Source organism: Phacochoerus africanus, chromosome 11 (assembly GCF_016906955.1).
Source record: "Phacochoerus africanus isolate WHEZ1 chromosome 11, ROS_Pafr_v1, whole genome shotgun sequence".
Classification (NCBI taxonomy): Eukaryota; Metazoa; Chordata; class Mammalia; order Artiodactyla; family Suidae; genus Phacochoerus; species Phacochoerus africanus.
In genome coordinates, this window is record NC_062554.1 from 3,517,535 (window position 1) to 3,533,992 (window position 16,458).

General features: G+C 43.8%; 2 protein-coding genes across 2 annotated transcripts; both read right to left on the bottom strand.

Moving 5' to 3' along the window:
• Nucleotides 1-942, bottom strand: LOC125111764 (olfactory receptor 52E5-like). The gene has a single exon (XM_047753833.1). It carries the CDS (start codon nucleotides 940-942, stop codon nucleotides 1-3), a length of 942 nt encoding a protein of 313 aa, XP_047609789.1.
• A 12,577-nt stretch (nucleotides 943-13,519) lies between these two features.
• LOC125111608 (olfactory receptor 52E4) lies at nucleotides 13,520-14,455 on the bottom strand. The gene has a single exon (XM_047753608.1). It carries the CDS (start codon nucleotides 14,453-14,455, stop codon nucleotides 13,520-13,522), a length of 936 nt encoding a protein of 311 aa, XP_047609564.1.
• Nucleotides 14,456-16,458: the final 2,003 nt, after the last annotated feature.

The following is a 16,458-nucleotide window of genomic DNA, read 5'->3' on the forward strand; positions in this document are numbered from 1 at the left end:
TCAGTAGCTTTTAGGGTTAAGCATCCTAAGCACTCGCTCTCTTATCTGCTTTGTCCTGACCCCGTAGATAACAGGGTTGAGGGCAGGGGGAACAACCACGTATAGGTTGGCCAGAAGGATGTGGATGGCATGAGGGATGTTGTGGCCAAACCGATGGGTCATGAAGGAGAAAAGTGCCGGCAGGTAGAAGGCCAACATGACACAGACGTGGGAGCCACACGTGCTGAGTGCCTTGAGCCTGGCCTCCCAGGATGGGAGCTGGAAGACGGCCCTGAGGATCTGGACGTAGGAAAAGCCAATCACAGAGAGGTCAATATATCCCACCGAGAAGGCAATCAAGCCGTAGATAACATTGACCCTAATATTGGCACAAGCCAGCTTTCCCAAACCCATGTGTTCACAGTAGGTGTGCGGGATAATGCGAACTTGGCAGAAAGGCAACCTCAGGATAAGAAATATGAAGGGAGTCACAAACACCAACGTCCTCCCCAGGATGGCGACGCCCAGGATGGCAACCACCTTGCTGGTGAGGAGCAGGCTGTACCTCAGGGGGTTGCAGATGGCAACGTACCGGTCGATGGCCATGGCCGTCAGCACCACCGACTCCAGCCCGGTGCATATGTGGATTGTGTACATCTGCGCGATGCAAGCACCAAACATGATCTCCCTGAGGTGGAACCAGAAGATGCCCAGCATCTTGGGGATGGTGGCTGTGGACAGGCCAAGGTCGGCGCCGGCCAGCATGGCCAGGAAGTAGAACATGGGCTGGTGCAGGCTGCGTTCAGTCTGGATCACAACCAGGATGGTGGCGTTCCCCAGGAGGGCGACCAGATACACTGCAAGGAAGGGGAAGCCGAGCCAGACGTGCACGTCCTCCAGCCCTGGAATCCCGGTCAGAAGGAAGGAAGGAGGATGGAAGGGCGTATTGTTGGGCTGCAGCATATCTGTGGGCATTGCTTATAGATGCACTTCCGGCAGCGGGGATCTTGCTTCCGCTGGGAGACCGTAACCTCTTTCACAGTGTGGCCTATTTTCTGGAGGAATAGAAAATCCATTTTCTAATTCCATAATACGGCAGAGGAGACCTAGAGATGAGATATGAGGCAGCATTAAGAAGACCCTCTTACCACAAAGTATTTGTCTCACGTGCATAGAAACCATGCAGAAAACTTGCAACCACTGCTATTCTGCACAAGGGTCTTTTTTCCTTCAGTCTCTAAGGAAGAACTTGCTTAGGGCAAAAAAATGGCAAATATTTATTGTCAATTATATCTGTTCATCAGGATGTAAAGCCTACACAAGATGAGGAGGAGGAGGAGGAGGCTGACGTGCGTGTGTGTGTGTGTGTGTGTGTGTGTGTGTGTGTGTGTGTGTGTGTCCCAGGACTGGCATTCAGGTGGATGGCTCAGGGGAATGACACTTTCTCGCAAAACAGATATGAAAACGAAGAAGACTGTATGTGGGAGAGAACCCGGAAAAAGTGGAGGATTGAATAGCTGGGGTTTGAATCTGAGCTACAGCATTGGACTTAACGAAATTCTGACATATTGAGAGACTATTCTACAATTTCAGCAAAACAGTAGTGGTTTCAGCAGAATTGCAAAGCCTTAGTACTAGTCTTTTCCAGCTCCAGTTTCCAAAATAGTTCTTGGCCTAGATTTAATTACATACTTATTGGCTTATTTTATGATTAGTAATTCTTTTTGTTATTTTCTAGAGGTCTATTTATCTTTCTGTTATATTAGCTACCCCTGTTTATCGGTGTGTAGTCCCTGGGCCGTGGATATCAACATCATGTGCTAATTTGCTATAAATGCAAGTTATGGGACACTCGCCCAGACTCACTAACTCAGAAACTCCAGGGCTGGGACCCAGTAATAGGCTAATAAACCCTCCAGGTGATTCTGATGCTCTTTCCACCTTAAAAACACTACTAGACATTTACCATGCGGATATTATTTCTTTGAGGTCAAAATCTGTGTCAAATTAATCTTAAGGGTATACTTGATATACTGATAGGCAGAGATCAGCATTAATTAGCAAACGAAAGTAAAAAGCTTAGTGGAAATAATCTTTCCTATTATGATATCTAGGATCGTAGATAAACACAAACCTGGTTCTAGAGTAGTGGAGGGGTTCTCCAAGGAATTCCACTTGTATAGAAGTTAATAATAGAGGATCGGGTCAAAGGAGAACCTGACTCACCATGAGGTCCCATGTGGGGCCTCCAGTGACCCTCTGGGAAGTTCTGGAGCAGGAATGGTCCTGTGTGTTACCCCGCAGTGAGTCAAGGAAGTCAGTAATTTGTACTCCCCTGGCATCCTGTCCTTGGCCGTGGGTTACCCTGTGCAGTCGGCAGCTCTTTGGCTGAGGTAGCTCCTTGGGTCTGAGGACAATTCCGGGGAGAGGTGCAGGTGTGAGCTCCCAGAATCTGACATTCTCCCAGAATCTAATCATTTCTAGGTGCTTAGTATTGGTGTTCAAGCCACTCGGTGGGCAGAATCTAATCCACCTCCTGTTCTGAGGAACCATAGAGTCTAGCGAGTGGGGCCAACATTAATGAAATCCCTTAAACCAATGCAAAGTAACCACTGAACTCCTGGGAAGAGTTCCCGCGCTTCCCTCCGGGCTTATTTAACCCAGACTGGGGTTCACAGGGAATGCCTTCCCGAGGAGGAGTTTTTCAGCTGATAGCCGCAGAATAAGAATCCACTAATAAGTAGAGAGAAAAATGAGCAGAGGAAAAAAAACCTGTCTAGTTCATAGGAATGAGAAGTGCAAAGGCGGAGTGGTGGGAAACTGCATCGTAAAGAGGAAAAGTCAGCATGACGAGGGCTCAGAAAGCAAGCACCGTGTGGCTGGGATGATCTAGAGGTAGGGAGAGATCACGTAAACCCTTGGGGTCGATTTTAAGATGTTTTCTTTTCACCCAAGAAATGAAGGGAAGAAATGATAGGATTTAAAGCTGCAATGTAACATGCCCCTATTTGCATTTCAAAACTATCCTTCTGGTTGCCCTGTCTAAACTGTAGTAAAGGCAGCTAGTGCCTCTGCAGTCAGATCCGTTAGGAGTTTTCACAGGTGTCTGGGTTGAAGATGATAGCTTGTGTCATGCTCTTAGTGCCGGAGGTTGAGGGAGCAGGTCAACTTTACAGCTGGCTCTCTTCTGGCGGAGTCTTCAGAAAGAGCAATCAAGTCTATTTTTTCCCTTTCACATCTGCTGAGCTAATTAAGGCTTCTATAATCTTTAACTTTTTTTATAACTCATCCCTCTTCGCCAGTGACCTTCAAAATTTTTCTTTTTGAAAAACACATGGCTGCTCAGTATAATACTATCAATAAAATGTGATTCAGAACTAGTGAGTCAGAGCATGAGCGATGGCAGTAGGGGGCTCTGTGTAGAACGAGGGAAATGGGATGGAGGTTTTACCAGTAACCTGGGACGTCCTCTGTTTGCCCCTCCCAGTGGCACTTAGGGTAGGTAGGAAGGTGGGTGTTATTTCAGTGGTTGAACTTGTTATCTTAATCTTGCAATAAAAGGTTAAGCTCAGGAGTTCCTGTTATGGCACAGCGGAAACAAATCTTACTAGTAACCGTGAGGACGCAGGTTTGATCTCTGGCCTTGCTCAGTGGGTTAAGGATCGGGTGTTGCTGTGAGCTGTGGTACAGTTGGCAGATGCTGTTTGGATCTGCTGTTGCTGAGGCTGTGGTGTAGGCTAGCGGCTATAGTGCCGATTCAACCTCTAGCCTGGGAATCTGCATATGCCATGGGTGCAGCCCTAAAAAGACCAAAAAAAAAAAAAAGATCAAGTTCATGTATTAAGTTTCTAAAGTCTTATGTCTTACATGTGTTAATAACTGCTTCCAATTACTTACATTTTCTGTCTACCGTATTTAGGATCTTCTGCCAACTTACCCTACCACCACCCTCTGCCCTCATCTGTTATATTGATAAGTGACCAGTTATTAAGCCTTCAAATCATTTAACAAGTATATCAGGATGCTTATGATCTGCCAAGTACTGCTGCAAATGTGGGCAGTTCCATGGATTGAGTCTAGGTCGCCAATTCCACAAAGCTTAAATTCTAGCGAAGCCAGTATTTTGCCTCTTGGCCTCATAAAAGGCTTGTACTGTCATGGCTATGCTTACATTTTTAACGATCTGTGTGGGGCAACACTCTAAAAAGTGCTTTGGTGTCTACATTCCATTACGGATTCAGAATGTTTATCGTCATCGGCAAGAGTCTTTGTCTTCCTCCCTCCACTGCCTCTGCGGCACCCTCATCCTTATCGTGGCCGTTATCAAGGCTGTGACCTCCGCGGTGTTCTCATTTCCCCCGTTTGTGTGCTTAACATTTTCTTCTGCTTAATAAGCACGTCCACGTGTACTTTTAGAATTGATCTTTGCCGCTACCCTCTGATGCTCTCTCCTTCTCTGCCTTTCTCAACCCCTCTTCCCTTTCAGACACTCAGTTTCTCAGGTAAACTGATGAGCGGCTCCCAGGTACTGGTCTCCTTCCTTTGCCGCACAAGGAAATAACTCTTTGCCCAGGTTTTCGGGTTTCCATTCTCTCAACCCTTCTGTGCCCACTGTTCACCTATGCTGTAACATTTCACCAGGATGACTGTGCCCGGTGTAAGAGGTTCTCTCCTGAGAGAACAAAAGAGAAGGATATAGGGATGGAAGGACTTGATCTGCGCCAGTTAATGGGAGTTACCTCCGTCTTTCGCGTGTGCCTAGAACGTTCTTTGTATCTATATACACACTCTGGGTTTGTGGATAGCACTTTGCACCCTTAGCGCTGTGAGTGCTTTGCTTGTGCTTGCGTGTTAGTGACTGATGTGCAGCTATAAATTCAAGTTCTTCTGCCTACAGCTCCTGACTCTCTTTCTAGCTACGTTGCTTGGAGATGGCCTTCTCTACGCAGACTGGCTGAGTCGCTGGAATTCCACCAGCCCACGAACCACTTTCGTTCCTGTCCCTGTGATCCCTCTTCCAGCGTAACCAGAACCTGATTCACCTGTGACAGCAGGAAGATAGCTAGGCATGAGCAGAGAAGGGGCGCATGGGGCCAGATGGCAGGGAACCACGCATCACGCGAACAGCGGTGTCCACGGGCAGGCAAAGAAAAGCTGAATCTCCAGCATCTGAATGTAACCTGTTGCTCAGTGTGCCCTCCTTACAATGAAATTATAATAATATGCCGATAAGTCCATTATGCTCCCATGCACCAAAGCCATGACACCTCTGATCAAAGCTAAATAAGGACAAAAATCCCTTCTTCCTTTCGGAAGGTGGAGCTTCAATGAAAATGAAGGAATATTAAATATTAAGTGAATATTCCTCCCATGCCATTGGATGCCCCTTATAACAGGCGAGCCAGAAAAACGCAGAGCGGCTGCTCCTCTTAAAGAGGTATATTTCTCACTTAAATAAATCCTTATTTTTCTTTCTCAATTTTTGTCTTGTTTCTGAATTCCTTCTGTGACAAGATAAGAACCTTCCCTTTGGGGACACACTTACCCCTGGCAAGCGTCTGAGAAATGGTCCATGAAGAACTGGATGCCACAGACTGCAACCTGCATGTGCCTGAGCTCTCACTTCCAGGGCCAAGTTGTTATACAAGAACTCTAGTCCCCTGGGAAGGGTGTTCCCACTGTGGGTTGTATCCCTGGACCTGCAGTATGGTACAGAAAACTTCCACGGCCCAAAGTGTAAAGTTCTGTACCTTCTGGTCAGAGATGCCTTCTGGTTACAGATCATCCACAATTTGCATCTTTAGCAAGTACCCTCCTGAACAGGTCCTGGGAGTCTCACTGGCCAGAGGCATAATGACCTCTGGTCAAGAATTTAAATCACCAGGTAAACAGACAGGGCAAGAGCACTCCAGGGAAAAAAATCCAGCATGGTCTCAAATTCAGCTCGGAAATACAGGTACATTTAATAAAGAGCAGAGTCAGGATTCTCATGTCAGTTCCACATACCCTGAGCTATATCTGTTGTAAGAATTATGCTAATGATTTTTGTGAGAGCATAGTGCCTCTAACACTTTGTATGATATTAATTAATGAAAAGACAAAGATACATATATACTTGTAAAAGGGGAAAGCAGCTTATCATCTACACAAAGAACATGACCTTTTTGTCCGGCTCTTTTTTCCATGACTTTGGTCAGTTTGAATTGCCATTCTAGCCTTGGTTATCTCACAGGGGAAAATGAGAAAAATATCATATGACTTAGGAGATTTTTGCGATGAGATCTAATAAGATGATGCCTAAAAGTGCTCAGTAACAGTTTATTAGAATTCTAATTAATTAATTAATTAGTAATAAACACTGGCTATTAGAATTGTTTTATGGCATCGCTGGAGTTGATGTTTTAGAGTAAAAACTTTAATTTTTTTTTCTGCAATGCAGTAGCTGAGAGATGTTAAGCACCTTTCTGCTCTGAGCCTCACGTTCCCCCTAATAGAGGTACCAGGGTGATGAAAATGACAATTCACTTGTCACATGGTTTTTCTCTGAATTCAACGAGACAATGCATTTGCCTGGAATAGCGGTGTTCGATAATGGATCCCAGCTATTATTAAAAAGTTATTATCTTTATTACTTATGTTTAAATAGATGTTTTTGATGTAGAATTTGACTAGAACAACTACGCTACTCTTGAGCTCACTGGATTGCTCTTACAAAGGACTCATTTATTTAAGAAATGCACTTCGCATGACTGCTAGATGTCAGCAATGGCCACGTGACAAGCAAATATTCCTTGATTCAACCTACATTTGCTAGGCTCCTCCTATGAGTTAGTTAGCACATTATTTAGGTGCTCAATAAATATAAGCTAAATCAATAAAAGTTTGCTGGTAATTTTTGCATTATATGTATACAAGGGTCAAATCAACTATATTTCTTGAGCAAATAACAGGATATCTCATGTGAGCTATCAGGTAACTGCAATTTTTCAGGGTATTTTACATATATCTTTACTTGTATAACTCCAAAGTGAATAACCATCTTTTCTTCAGGAAGCCTGATTTCTTTTCTTTTTTTTTTTCTTCCCATTTATTTATTTATTTATTTATTTTGTCTTTTTGCCATTTCTTGGGCCGCTCCCGCGGCATATGGAGGTTCCCAGGCTAGGGGTCGAATCGGAGCCGTAGCCACCGGCCTACGCCAGAGCCACAGCAACGCGGGATCCGAGCCGCGTCTGCAACCTACACCACAGCTCACGGCAACGCCGGATCGTTAACCCACTGAGCGAGGCCAGGGATCGAACCCGCAACCTCATGGTTCCAGGTCGGATTCGTTAACCACTGCGCCACGACGGGAACTCCCTGATTTATTTTCTGATAAAAGAGTGTAAAGTATAAAAACTTAGCGACTCTTCTTGATCATTTATAATATTCTCCACAAAATGTGTTACATCTGGCTACATCATTTCATATCAGTTGTTTTTGAATTTCAATGCTAGTTAACACTTTAGAAAGCAAATGTTTTTTTTAATAGTCATGCATCTTAGAAAACAAGTAAAAGAATACTGCTGGTGTGTCAATTTTTTCTTCTTTGGGCACCAGGGGAAGAGTGATATGAGATTATATGAGAACATTTGGGAATATAAACATAGAACATGAAGACAGATACATGATTATTTTATTCATTCTTTTAAAAAAATTAATCCTTGGGGTAAACATGGACGATTTGATTTCCAAGCGTATTAGTAGCACGATTTTTAAAAATCAGCAGCATTTTGGATAATGCCTGGTTTGTCTAAAAGCGTAAAAAGAAATTCAAGTCTCCTCTAAGGGGACTCTGAGAACAGACAGAAAGACAGAATCAGATATCATTGATGTAATCCTAAAAAAAAAGAGTTCAGAATGGCATTTGAAAGAAGAATATATAAAGATGCCTGTTCTCAAGGTTTTGTTCAGGATGGTTTTCCAGCTCTTCCTCTCCGTGGCCCCACATGCTGGATGTCTTCTCCTGGCCTCTCCAGGACCGCTCCGTACTCTGCCCCCTGGAGAACTCAGAGTCATGGTCAGGGCTGGTGGCCCCCTTTGCACTTTGGCACCTGGTTGAGTTCAGAAAGTAGCACTAGCAGGAGTGGAGGAGGGAGGGGAGTCAGGCTGTTCACTCTGGCTTCCACGTGGTCTCTCTTTGCAGGTGACCTGAAGGTCATTATGGCTGGGTGGGTCCCTCAAAATAAATCCCAACTCCTGCCAGGTGGGTTTCTCCACGACATCTCGGAATCTCTAGATTTTAGGAACTGCTTCTCTTCAGGCTAGGAGTTCAAATATTCCTCACGTTTCCTGTTTGTACCGTCTCTTGTGTTTTTTCTACACTGTGCCCGTAGCTTACCATAGTTTAGGGGTCCCATCTTGAGTCTGCCAAGTATTTTTTCCAAAACTGACTAATACAGCCAAAAGGCAGCCTTTTCATTTACTGCATATTTTTCTATTTAAACTTACCTTATATCATAATATACTATACATATAACATATAACCTAAATATATATATATTTCACTGGTCTTACTTTTAACGCAGGCAGTTTTCTCTTTGAACTCCAATTGCTCAAAGCCTTTCAAACTACACTCGAATGTATACAAAGTAGCTAATGTTGTAGTTCTTAGAAAAGACTAATAGACACTTCACAAATGAAAATTTTAAAATGGCCAATAAGCACTGAAACTGTGATCAACACCACTAATCCCCAGGGGAATTAAACTCAAACCTACAACGAGATACTGATTCTCACTCACTAGAGTCGCTAAAATTCAAAAGATCAAAAAAAGAAAAGAAAACCACACTGGTGAGAATGTGGAGCAGCTGGAACTCTCATGCCTGTTGAGAGGAGTACAAACTCACGAAACCATTTTGGGAAATTGTTGGTAATTTTGTTCAAAATTTCCAGGTTGGCACCTGGAGGATGGAAGTGTCTGAAAACATCTGGAATTTTCCAAGTTTTTTTTCCCTCCCTTAGGCCAGGCTAACATCAATGCTCTGACTAAATAGTGTGAGTTTTGGATTGATGAGCCAAATGAGGGCATCAACGTTGGAAGAGATTTGAGAAGAGATTGTACCTGGATTACATATCATGAAAATGTGCTTCTTTAGGTTAGACTGAGTTGTGTCTGCTCTCAAGGCTGGTGAGGAATATAAAGTTGGAGAGAAAGAGCACTAATATTCGACGAAGCTAGACGGGTTTCTGTATTCTGGGGAGTTCCCTGGGATTCATAAAGGGCTCCCATAAGCAAGGAGTATCTGGGAGAGTAAGGGATATGCTATGGGAAATGACTTGTCCTGGGACATTTAATAAAACAGAATAGAATTAAATATGGAGTTTTGTCCTTTTGTCAGTATTTCCTCAACTATTTTTATGTTTGGTATATTTTTTCTTCTTACCATATCGTATACATTTGCTATTAAGCCTGTGTGTAAATGCACTTAATATTGAGACACTGGCAGTTTCATACCATGAGCTATCATATACAAAGCATGTGTGCACACATGATATCACCCACACTTTCATATACAAATCAATAGTCAAACTGCATACATATTATTCCCAGAACACTGGGGGCCTGCTCCAGGTCCAAGACAGTATTATTCTGACACAGATCATAGGAGTGAAATGGGAAGGTGGAAATTAGATGCATGGAGATTGAATGTAAAAATGTAGGTAGGACCTGACCTATCTCTGCATGCGGTGCCTGGGGTAAATTTTTTTGGGGGGGTGGGTCCTTGAAAACATAAATTATATAAAAAATCTATGATAAAATTCATGGACCTATGTGATATCTAGTAATTTATCAAGGACAATTTAAGATAATGAGAATTAATTATATATTTGGTTATGGTCCAGGCACTGCACATAAGGATTCTTTGTAGTTTCCAGATACTATTTCTTTCCTTCTTTCTGTTCAGCTCCATGAACTATATATACAGGCTATTTCTGGCCATTTCATTTCTCATGCTACAAAAAGAAAGTACTAACATGGTTATTACTTGCAAGGCCATGGATGTTCAGAGCAAAACAGGTCATCCTGCCTCTAGGGCTTCGAATTTCATTCCTTTACTTCTGACTGCATCATGCCTTAGGATGCAGCATCTCCATTACATCATCCGCGAGTAACGGCTGCCAGTGACCCTCTCCAAAGATTACTCTGCTTCACTGGAGAGCACCACAAATGCCAGGCTTAATCAGATCTGCCAGGAAGATGTAAATGATTATTCTTTTCTATACACATTAAATCATGTTTACATTTCATAGCATGAATGCAGAAAAACAATCTTTCAACCACTTGAAATATTAGTCCCTAATGACTGCATTAGTTGACTAGAAGGCACACACTTTCAATTCTGAGTGCTTTGCTTCCTTTCACCCAGTGTCACCAGCTTGCGGCAGAGGTGAGGCTTCTGTGGGCAGAGTGAGAACAGTCTCGTTCTTCCATGTCAAACCCCTACATCATCTGGAATTGTTTACCATTGACTCAGGATGGCATGTCATCATATCGATTGGATATTAAAAAAGGACATAGATTGAAAATTGTCGGTGGCATGACAGAACAAAGGCCTTAAACCCTTGCTAGGGGACAGGTGCCCCCACTTGAGGAGGAACGGCGGGCAGGTAGTGTGGAGCCTGTGGAGACAGTGGGAAGATCACTCTGGGTACCAGCGCCAGGATGAGGAGGGCAGTAAGGTAAAGGATGTCTGTTGCTTCCACTGCCACCTGTGGGTATTGTAGTTGGAGGCAGCATGAGCGTTAACATAGAACATAGACAGTGAGAGGCAGTGAACAGCTTTCACACAGGGAACAAGCCCTGGTTTTGGGAAAGGACCATTGATAGGCAAGAGCCCTGAACTCACCATCCATCTGCCATGAGTCATGAGTAAAAGTCACCTCCCGTCAGCAGGTCAGAACACTTCTGGTGGCTTCATTTCATGTGACTTCCTGAGAGGAGGTCTATGCCATTCAGGAAGAGTTACCTGCTCACCAAGGCACCCTCCTGAAACATGGTTCCAGCTATGAACTCTCAGGAAAACCCTGTAGACATGGGTTGCAAGCACCTTAACGCAAACGAACGAGCCAGTGGGTACTCGAAAGAGAGAATCTTAGAGATCTCTGCAGAAGAGAGTTGAGGGCTGGGCCCAGGTATGCTTGGTTAACGTTCAGGGCACCAGCCTGGGCACAGACAGGATTGCTCTCCCCCAGCCAGGTCCAAGAGCCAGAAGTGGACTTAGACAATTTTTAGGGGACTACTCCAAAGGGCAGAGGTCCCTGGAGAAGGGAGCTTAGGACAGGGTTTCTGCTTATCCAGGTCCAAGCAGGGTGCTGCCGTTTGACAGTGAACCATTTCAGGGCCAGCGATCCTGTGCAATTCGATGCACGTTGTGTACAATATTATTGCACATTAAATTTTCTACATTGAATTTCCCCTGATATCTTAATTAGGTTTAACCGGAAAGTTTCATTTTATGTGCCACATACCACTTCATATCATTGACAGTAGAGAGAAAACCTTGTCTTTATTTAGTCTGCTTATACAAGGTACAGATGTGGCCACCACGGAGCTGGCCAGGCTTTATCACTCAGAATTTATGGACCATCACGAGGAATAGCATACCATTTCCGTCACTCTTTGCTGCTCTGCTGCTTGCTCCTAAATTCAGAGCTTCTGTTGTCTCTTTTTTTCTCATTACCCACACCAATCTCTGTGCCCTACTTTCCTAGCTGTATCCCTACTGGAAGCTAATGCTGGATCTTCACTTATATACATGAAGTAGTTTTACCCATTGTCTTCCAAGACTTAAGAGTTTGTGGTCCAAAAGCTGTAGCTGAGTGATCTTCTCTTGCTACATCAAAATGACGGTACATACCTGGTAGATTGCATGGACACAAATTCCCGCCTTTCCTTGAACCTTGGTTTTCTTGTTTGCAAAATACAGGGTTTAGATTAGATCTTTCCATCTTTAAAATTCTAGGTTCCCAGGAAATTTTAGGAGCATGAGGCAGAGGCCTAAAGTAACCCCAAACAGCTTATAACCCATGCACTCAGACCTAAGGATATTCCACAAGGTGTTAAGAGTTTGCAGGAGTTGTACTTAGTATTAAATTTCAGGGCAAGAGCTACCAAATTTACATAAATTTCAAAAGATATTGCTGTTTTCCATGTCTTCTTGGCTCTCTCTGTCCTCATTCCCTGATGTGCTTGGACCTTTCACCTGCCTTTGTCCAACCTAGGCAGTGGTGCTAAAATATAGGATGTATTTGAGACTTCTGATTTCTAAGCAAGGGTTACAAATTGCCTGGTCAGTCACAAACATCAATTTGGTTCCCTTTTCAATGAGTTTAACCAAACCACACTCTCCAGCTATGTCTAGAGTTTGTAAAAGAGACTACATCTGCAAAATCTACAGGATTAATAAATTAGAGTGAGATTATTTTGAGCTTGATTCTACAAGTGGCCTTGTTCTTAAACCATAGAATGATTTTGATTCCTTTCCAAGCTTTCTGAAGCACTGTGTGGCTGAACTGAAACGGTGTAGCAAACAAGGAAACGTTTAAGTAGAATTCATTTGGAGTTAGAATACACAGGATGTACAATAATTCACATCTAAAATGCCTTTGCTTCAAGGGGGAAAACCTTATCATGGATTCCTTATGTTCACAAGGTAGATGCACGTATCCTTCCATCCACAAATCTTACTTTATTGAAGAAAGAGAGAGGGAGAGAGAGAAGGAAACTAATCATAAAGGCGAAGAAAAAAAAAACGAAAAGATTGAGGGATGATTCAAACCAAACCGAGTCCATGACTCTAGAGAAGGAAGATAACATCTGAGGATGACTGGGAAGAACCTTTATGTGAAACAATATATCCTAATTCAGGCATCATGACTAAACCATGGCATGAATATTTATTTATTTATTTGTTTGTCTTTTTAGGGCTGCACCCATGGACTATGGAGGTTCCCAGGCTAGGGGTAGAATCAGAGCTGTAGACACCAGCCTACACCACAGCTGCAGCAACGCCAGATCCGAGCTGTGTCTGTGACCTCCACTACAGCTCGTGGAAGGCTGGATCCTTAACTCAGCAAGACCAAAAACGGAACCTGTGTCCTCATGGATGCTAGTCAGATTCGTTTCCACTGAGCCATGACGGGAACTCCTGTTTTCTCGCTCTATACAATGAGATCGGCCTTCCATCAGATTCTAAACGTCCCTAAAGAGAGGACGTGGATAAATGGGAGGATTCTCACCTTTTCCACCAACATTCCACTCCCGAACCACTGCTGCCTCCAGGACACCTCCTTTTCTGTGAGTCCTTTCCCTTTGTCCAGATATATGGGAGGGGTGAGCAGAGTGGGCAGCAGTGGTAGCTTTGCTTTATCTGGTAAACTGAAGCCATTCCAAATAAAAATGAAAAATTTGGTTAGCACTATGTAAGATTTAAGAGAGCTTGGATTATTAAAATTTGAGTTGTATATGATTCTATTTCCCAGTCATGTCACATAACTCTTATTTCTGTACAAATATCTTTACAACCCGCTCTCGGATGTGCTTGGTTCTGACTCCGTAGATGACTGGGTTAAGGGCAGGTGGGACAACCACGTAGAGATTAGCCAAAAGGATGTGGACGTACCGGGGAATATGATGACCAAAGCGGTGTGTCATGAAAGAAAAAAATGCCGGTGTGTAAAAGCAGAGCATGACACAGACGTGAGAACCACAAGTGTTGAGAGCCTTTCGTCGAGCCTCCCGAGAGGGAAGTCGGAAGACAGCTCGAAGGATCAGCACATAGGAAGAGGCGATCAGGACCACATCTACGATGATAGTAGAGATCACCAGGAGCCTATAGATGACGTTGACCCCGGTGGGTGCACAGGCCAACCGGGCAAGACCCATGTGCTCGCAGTACGTGTGAGGAATGATGTGGTGCCCACAGAAGGGCAGCCTCAGGATGAGAAACACAAATGGAGTCACAAGAATTAAGTTTCTTCCAACCACAACAGAGGCTAAGATGCTGACGGTTTTATTGGTGAGGATGGCGGTGTACTGGAGAGGGTTGCAGATGGCAACGAAGCGGTCATAAGCCATGGCCACCAGTAGAACTGTCTCCATGCCGGTGAACATGTGGATGAAGAACATCTGAGCAAGGCAGCCCCCAAAGCTGATCTCTTGGAGGTTGAACCAGAAGATGCCCAGCATTTTGGGGATGGTGGAGGTGGACAGCCCCAGATCTATCAGAGACAACATGGCCAGGAAGTAGAACATGGGCTGGTGGAGACTGTGTTCAGCCTTGATCACGGAGAGAATGGTGACGTTTCCCACGAGGGCGATCAGATACACAGCACAGAATGGGAAAGCGATCCAGAGGTGGGCCGCCTCCAGTCCCGGTATTCCTAGCAGGTGAAAGAAGGGGGGGTGGAACGGGGTGTCATTGAGAGAAGGCATCCTCCTGAGGTGTCGCTGAACTCCGGTTGAGAAGCAAGATCTCACTGTCCTTAAGTTCCGTTCTTATCAGAGTCCTGGGAAGATGGAAAGACCTCTACTCAGTACAGTGGCCGTGTTGGTAGAAGCAGTTAATTTAGAAACACTAGAGATTCTTCTCTTTCCAGAGGCTAATTGAGCAGTGCCCTGAATCTAAGTTATTGTTCCGAAATCCATCATAGGTAATGGTATTGTGGCTTTTATTTTTTGCAACATATGAGATCTTTGAAGGAACTGGGAATATGTCAAAAAGAAGTACATGCTTCCCTTTTATGGCATTGCCTTCCATTTTGTCTCCAAGCCTCTTCTTGGTTACTTTTGAGAAATTATTGTACACGGTGGTTTTCAAAGTGCAGCCTGGTGTTAAAGAATCTTCCGTCCGAATTAGAACTGCTAACGTACGCCCTTATTTGTGTTTTGATATAAGTGTAGGGATCTGCCTCATGGATCTGGTGCCGTCACAAGATATAAGGGAAGTTAATCAGATGTTCTCTCTTAGAATTTTCCTCATTCTATTTCTCCCGGAAACCACGTCTATATTTGAGGCTCGCTAATCTTAACGAAAGGTGAGTTTCCAGTCCCATGCCTCCAGACTCCTTTAACTCTGTGATTCCTCGTGTTCTTACAGTAAGTACAGTATGTTGCCTTTTGCTCATAAGCTAAGTCAGGGTCTCATTCCTTACAGCTTGTAACATCGCCAATTACACGCAAAATTACACCTCGCCTCAGATATAAATTGAAAAAATATCTAGTAAATTTAAATGGCACCAAAATTAAAGTGCTGTAAATGAATCTTTCCTGATGTTTGAAAGTAATAAAGAAAATTATTTTAAGTCACAATGTCTCTAGAACATTGTACAATCCCGCAACACCTAACATAACATGACTTTATTTATGAATTTATCCATTCTCTACCAATGTGTGCAGGGAACCCTGGGATATTCATTTTAACATCCCCAACACTGCCGGCAATATAAGGATATGGTTCCCTGTTTTCAGAAATTAGCTTTTGAATAGAATTAGGATTTGTAAATATGCATATCTTTGTGTATGTATGTACGAGAATGTATGTGAGTGTGGGTTTGTGTGTTTGTGTTTCTGTGTGTGTGCATGGGAGAGAGAGAGAGGGAGAGAGAAGACCTACACTGACGTGTCGCTCTTTTCTCACCTGTCGTAATCGCGTGTGCTCTGTCGTGTTTCTTTGTGGCGAGAATGGAGAATGTCACTTTGGAAAACTTCTCAGCAAAGCAGAGGTGACTGTCTCTTCCCTCCTCAATCGCCTCTTCTCTTCCTCTCTACACTGTCTCATGTCTCATTTCCGCTGCCCATACATCCTTACTTTTCTAATATATGACCCCTGCCCGGCCCTCACTTTGGCAACGTCACAGCATAGGCCCTGGGACTAAAGAAGGTGATTGGCGTCCCATCGTGTCCCTGGGCCCCAGGTCTGTCCTGTCCTACGGAGGAAACCTTTATAGTAAGTGAGGGCTTCTCTCAGTATAGGCATGTTCCAGAATCCCTGAGCTAAGCCCTCAAAGTCCTCTGGGCATAAACATGGGCTCCTGGGTCCTTAAACCCATCTAACTATTCAGAAGTCTGTCTCCATGATGAGAAAACAGTCCTACAGAATTGCGTGGCTCTCAATATTCTAACATGATCTCAAGGGGGCACTTATGCTGTAATACACACGGAATATGGTGTTATAAGATCTGATGAGTCTTCTAATATAACTCATCTGAGGATACATATGAAGAGTCAAATTTCTGTGGTGAATGATCCTCTTCCCAGTTTAAGGGAAATACTAGGAAAAAAGTTTGGTTAAGGAGAATCCTGGCTTAAATAACGACGCTATTACTCCTTTTGTCAATTTTTTCCCCCACACCCACAGAATGTGGGAGTACCTGGGTGCTGCAGTGACAATGCTGGATCTTTAACTCACTATGCCACAGGGGAACTCCATATCGGCA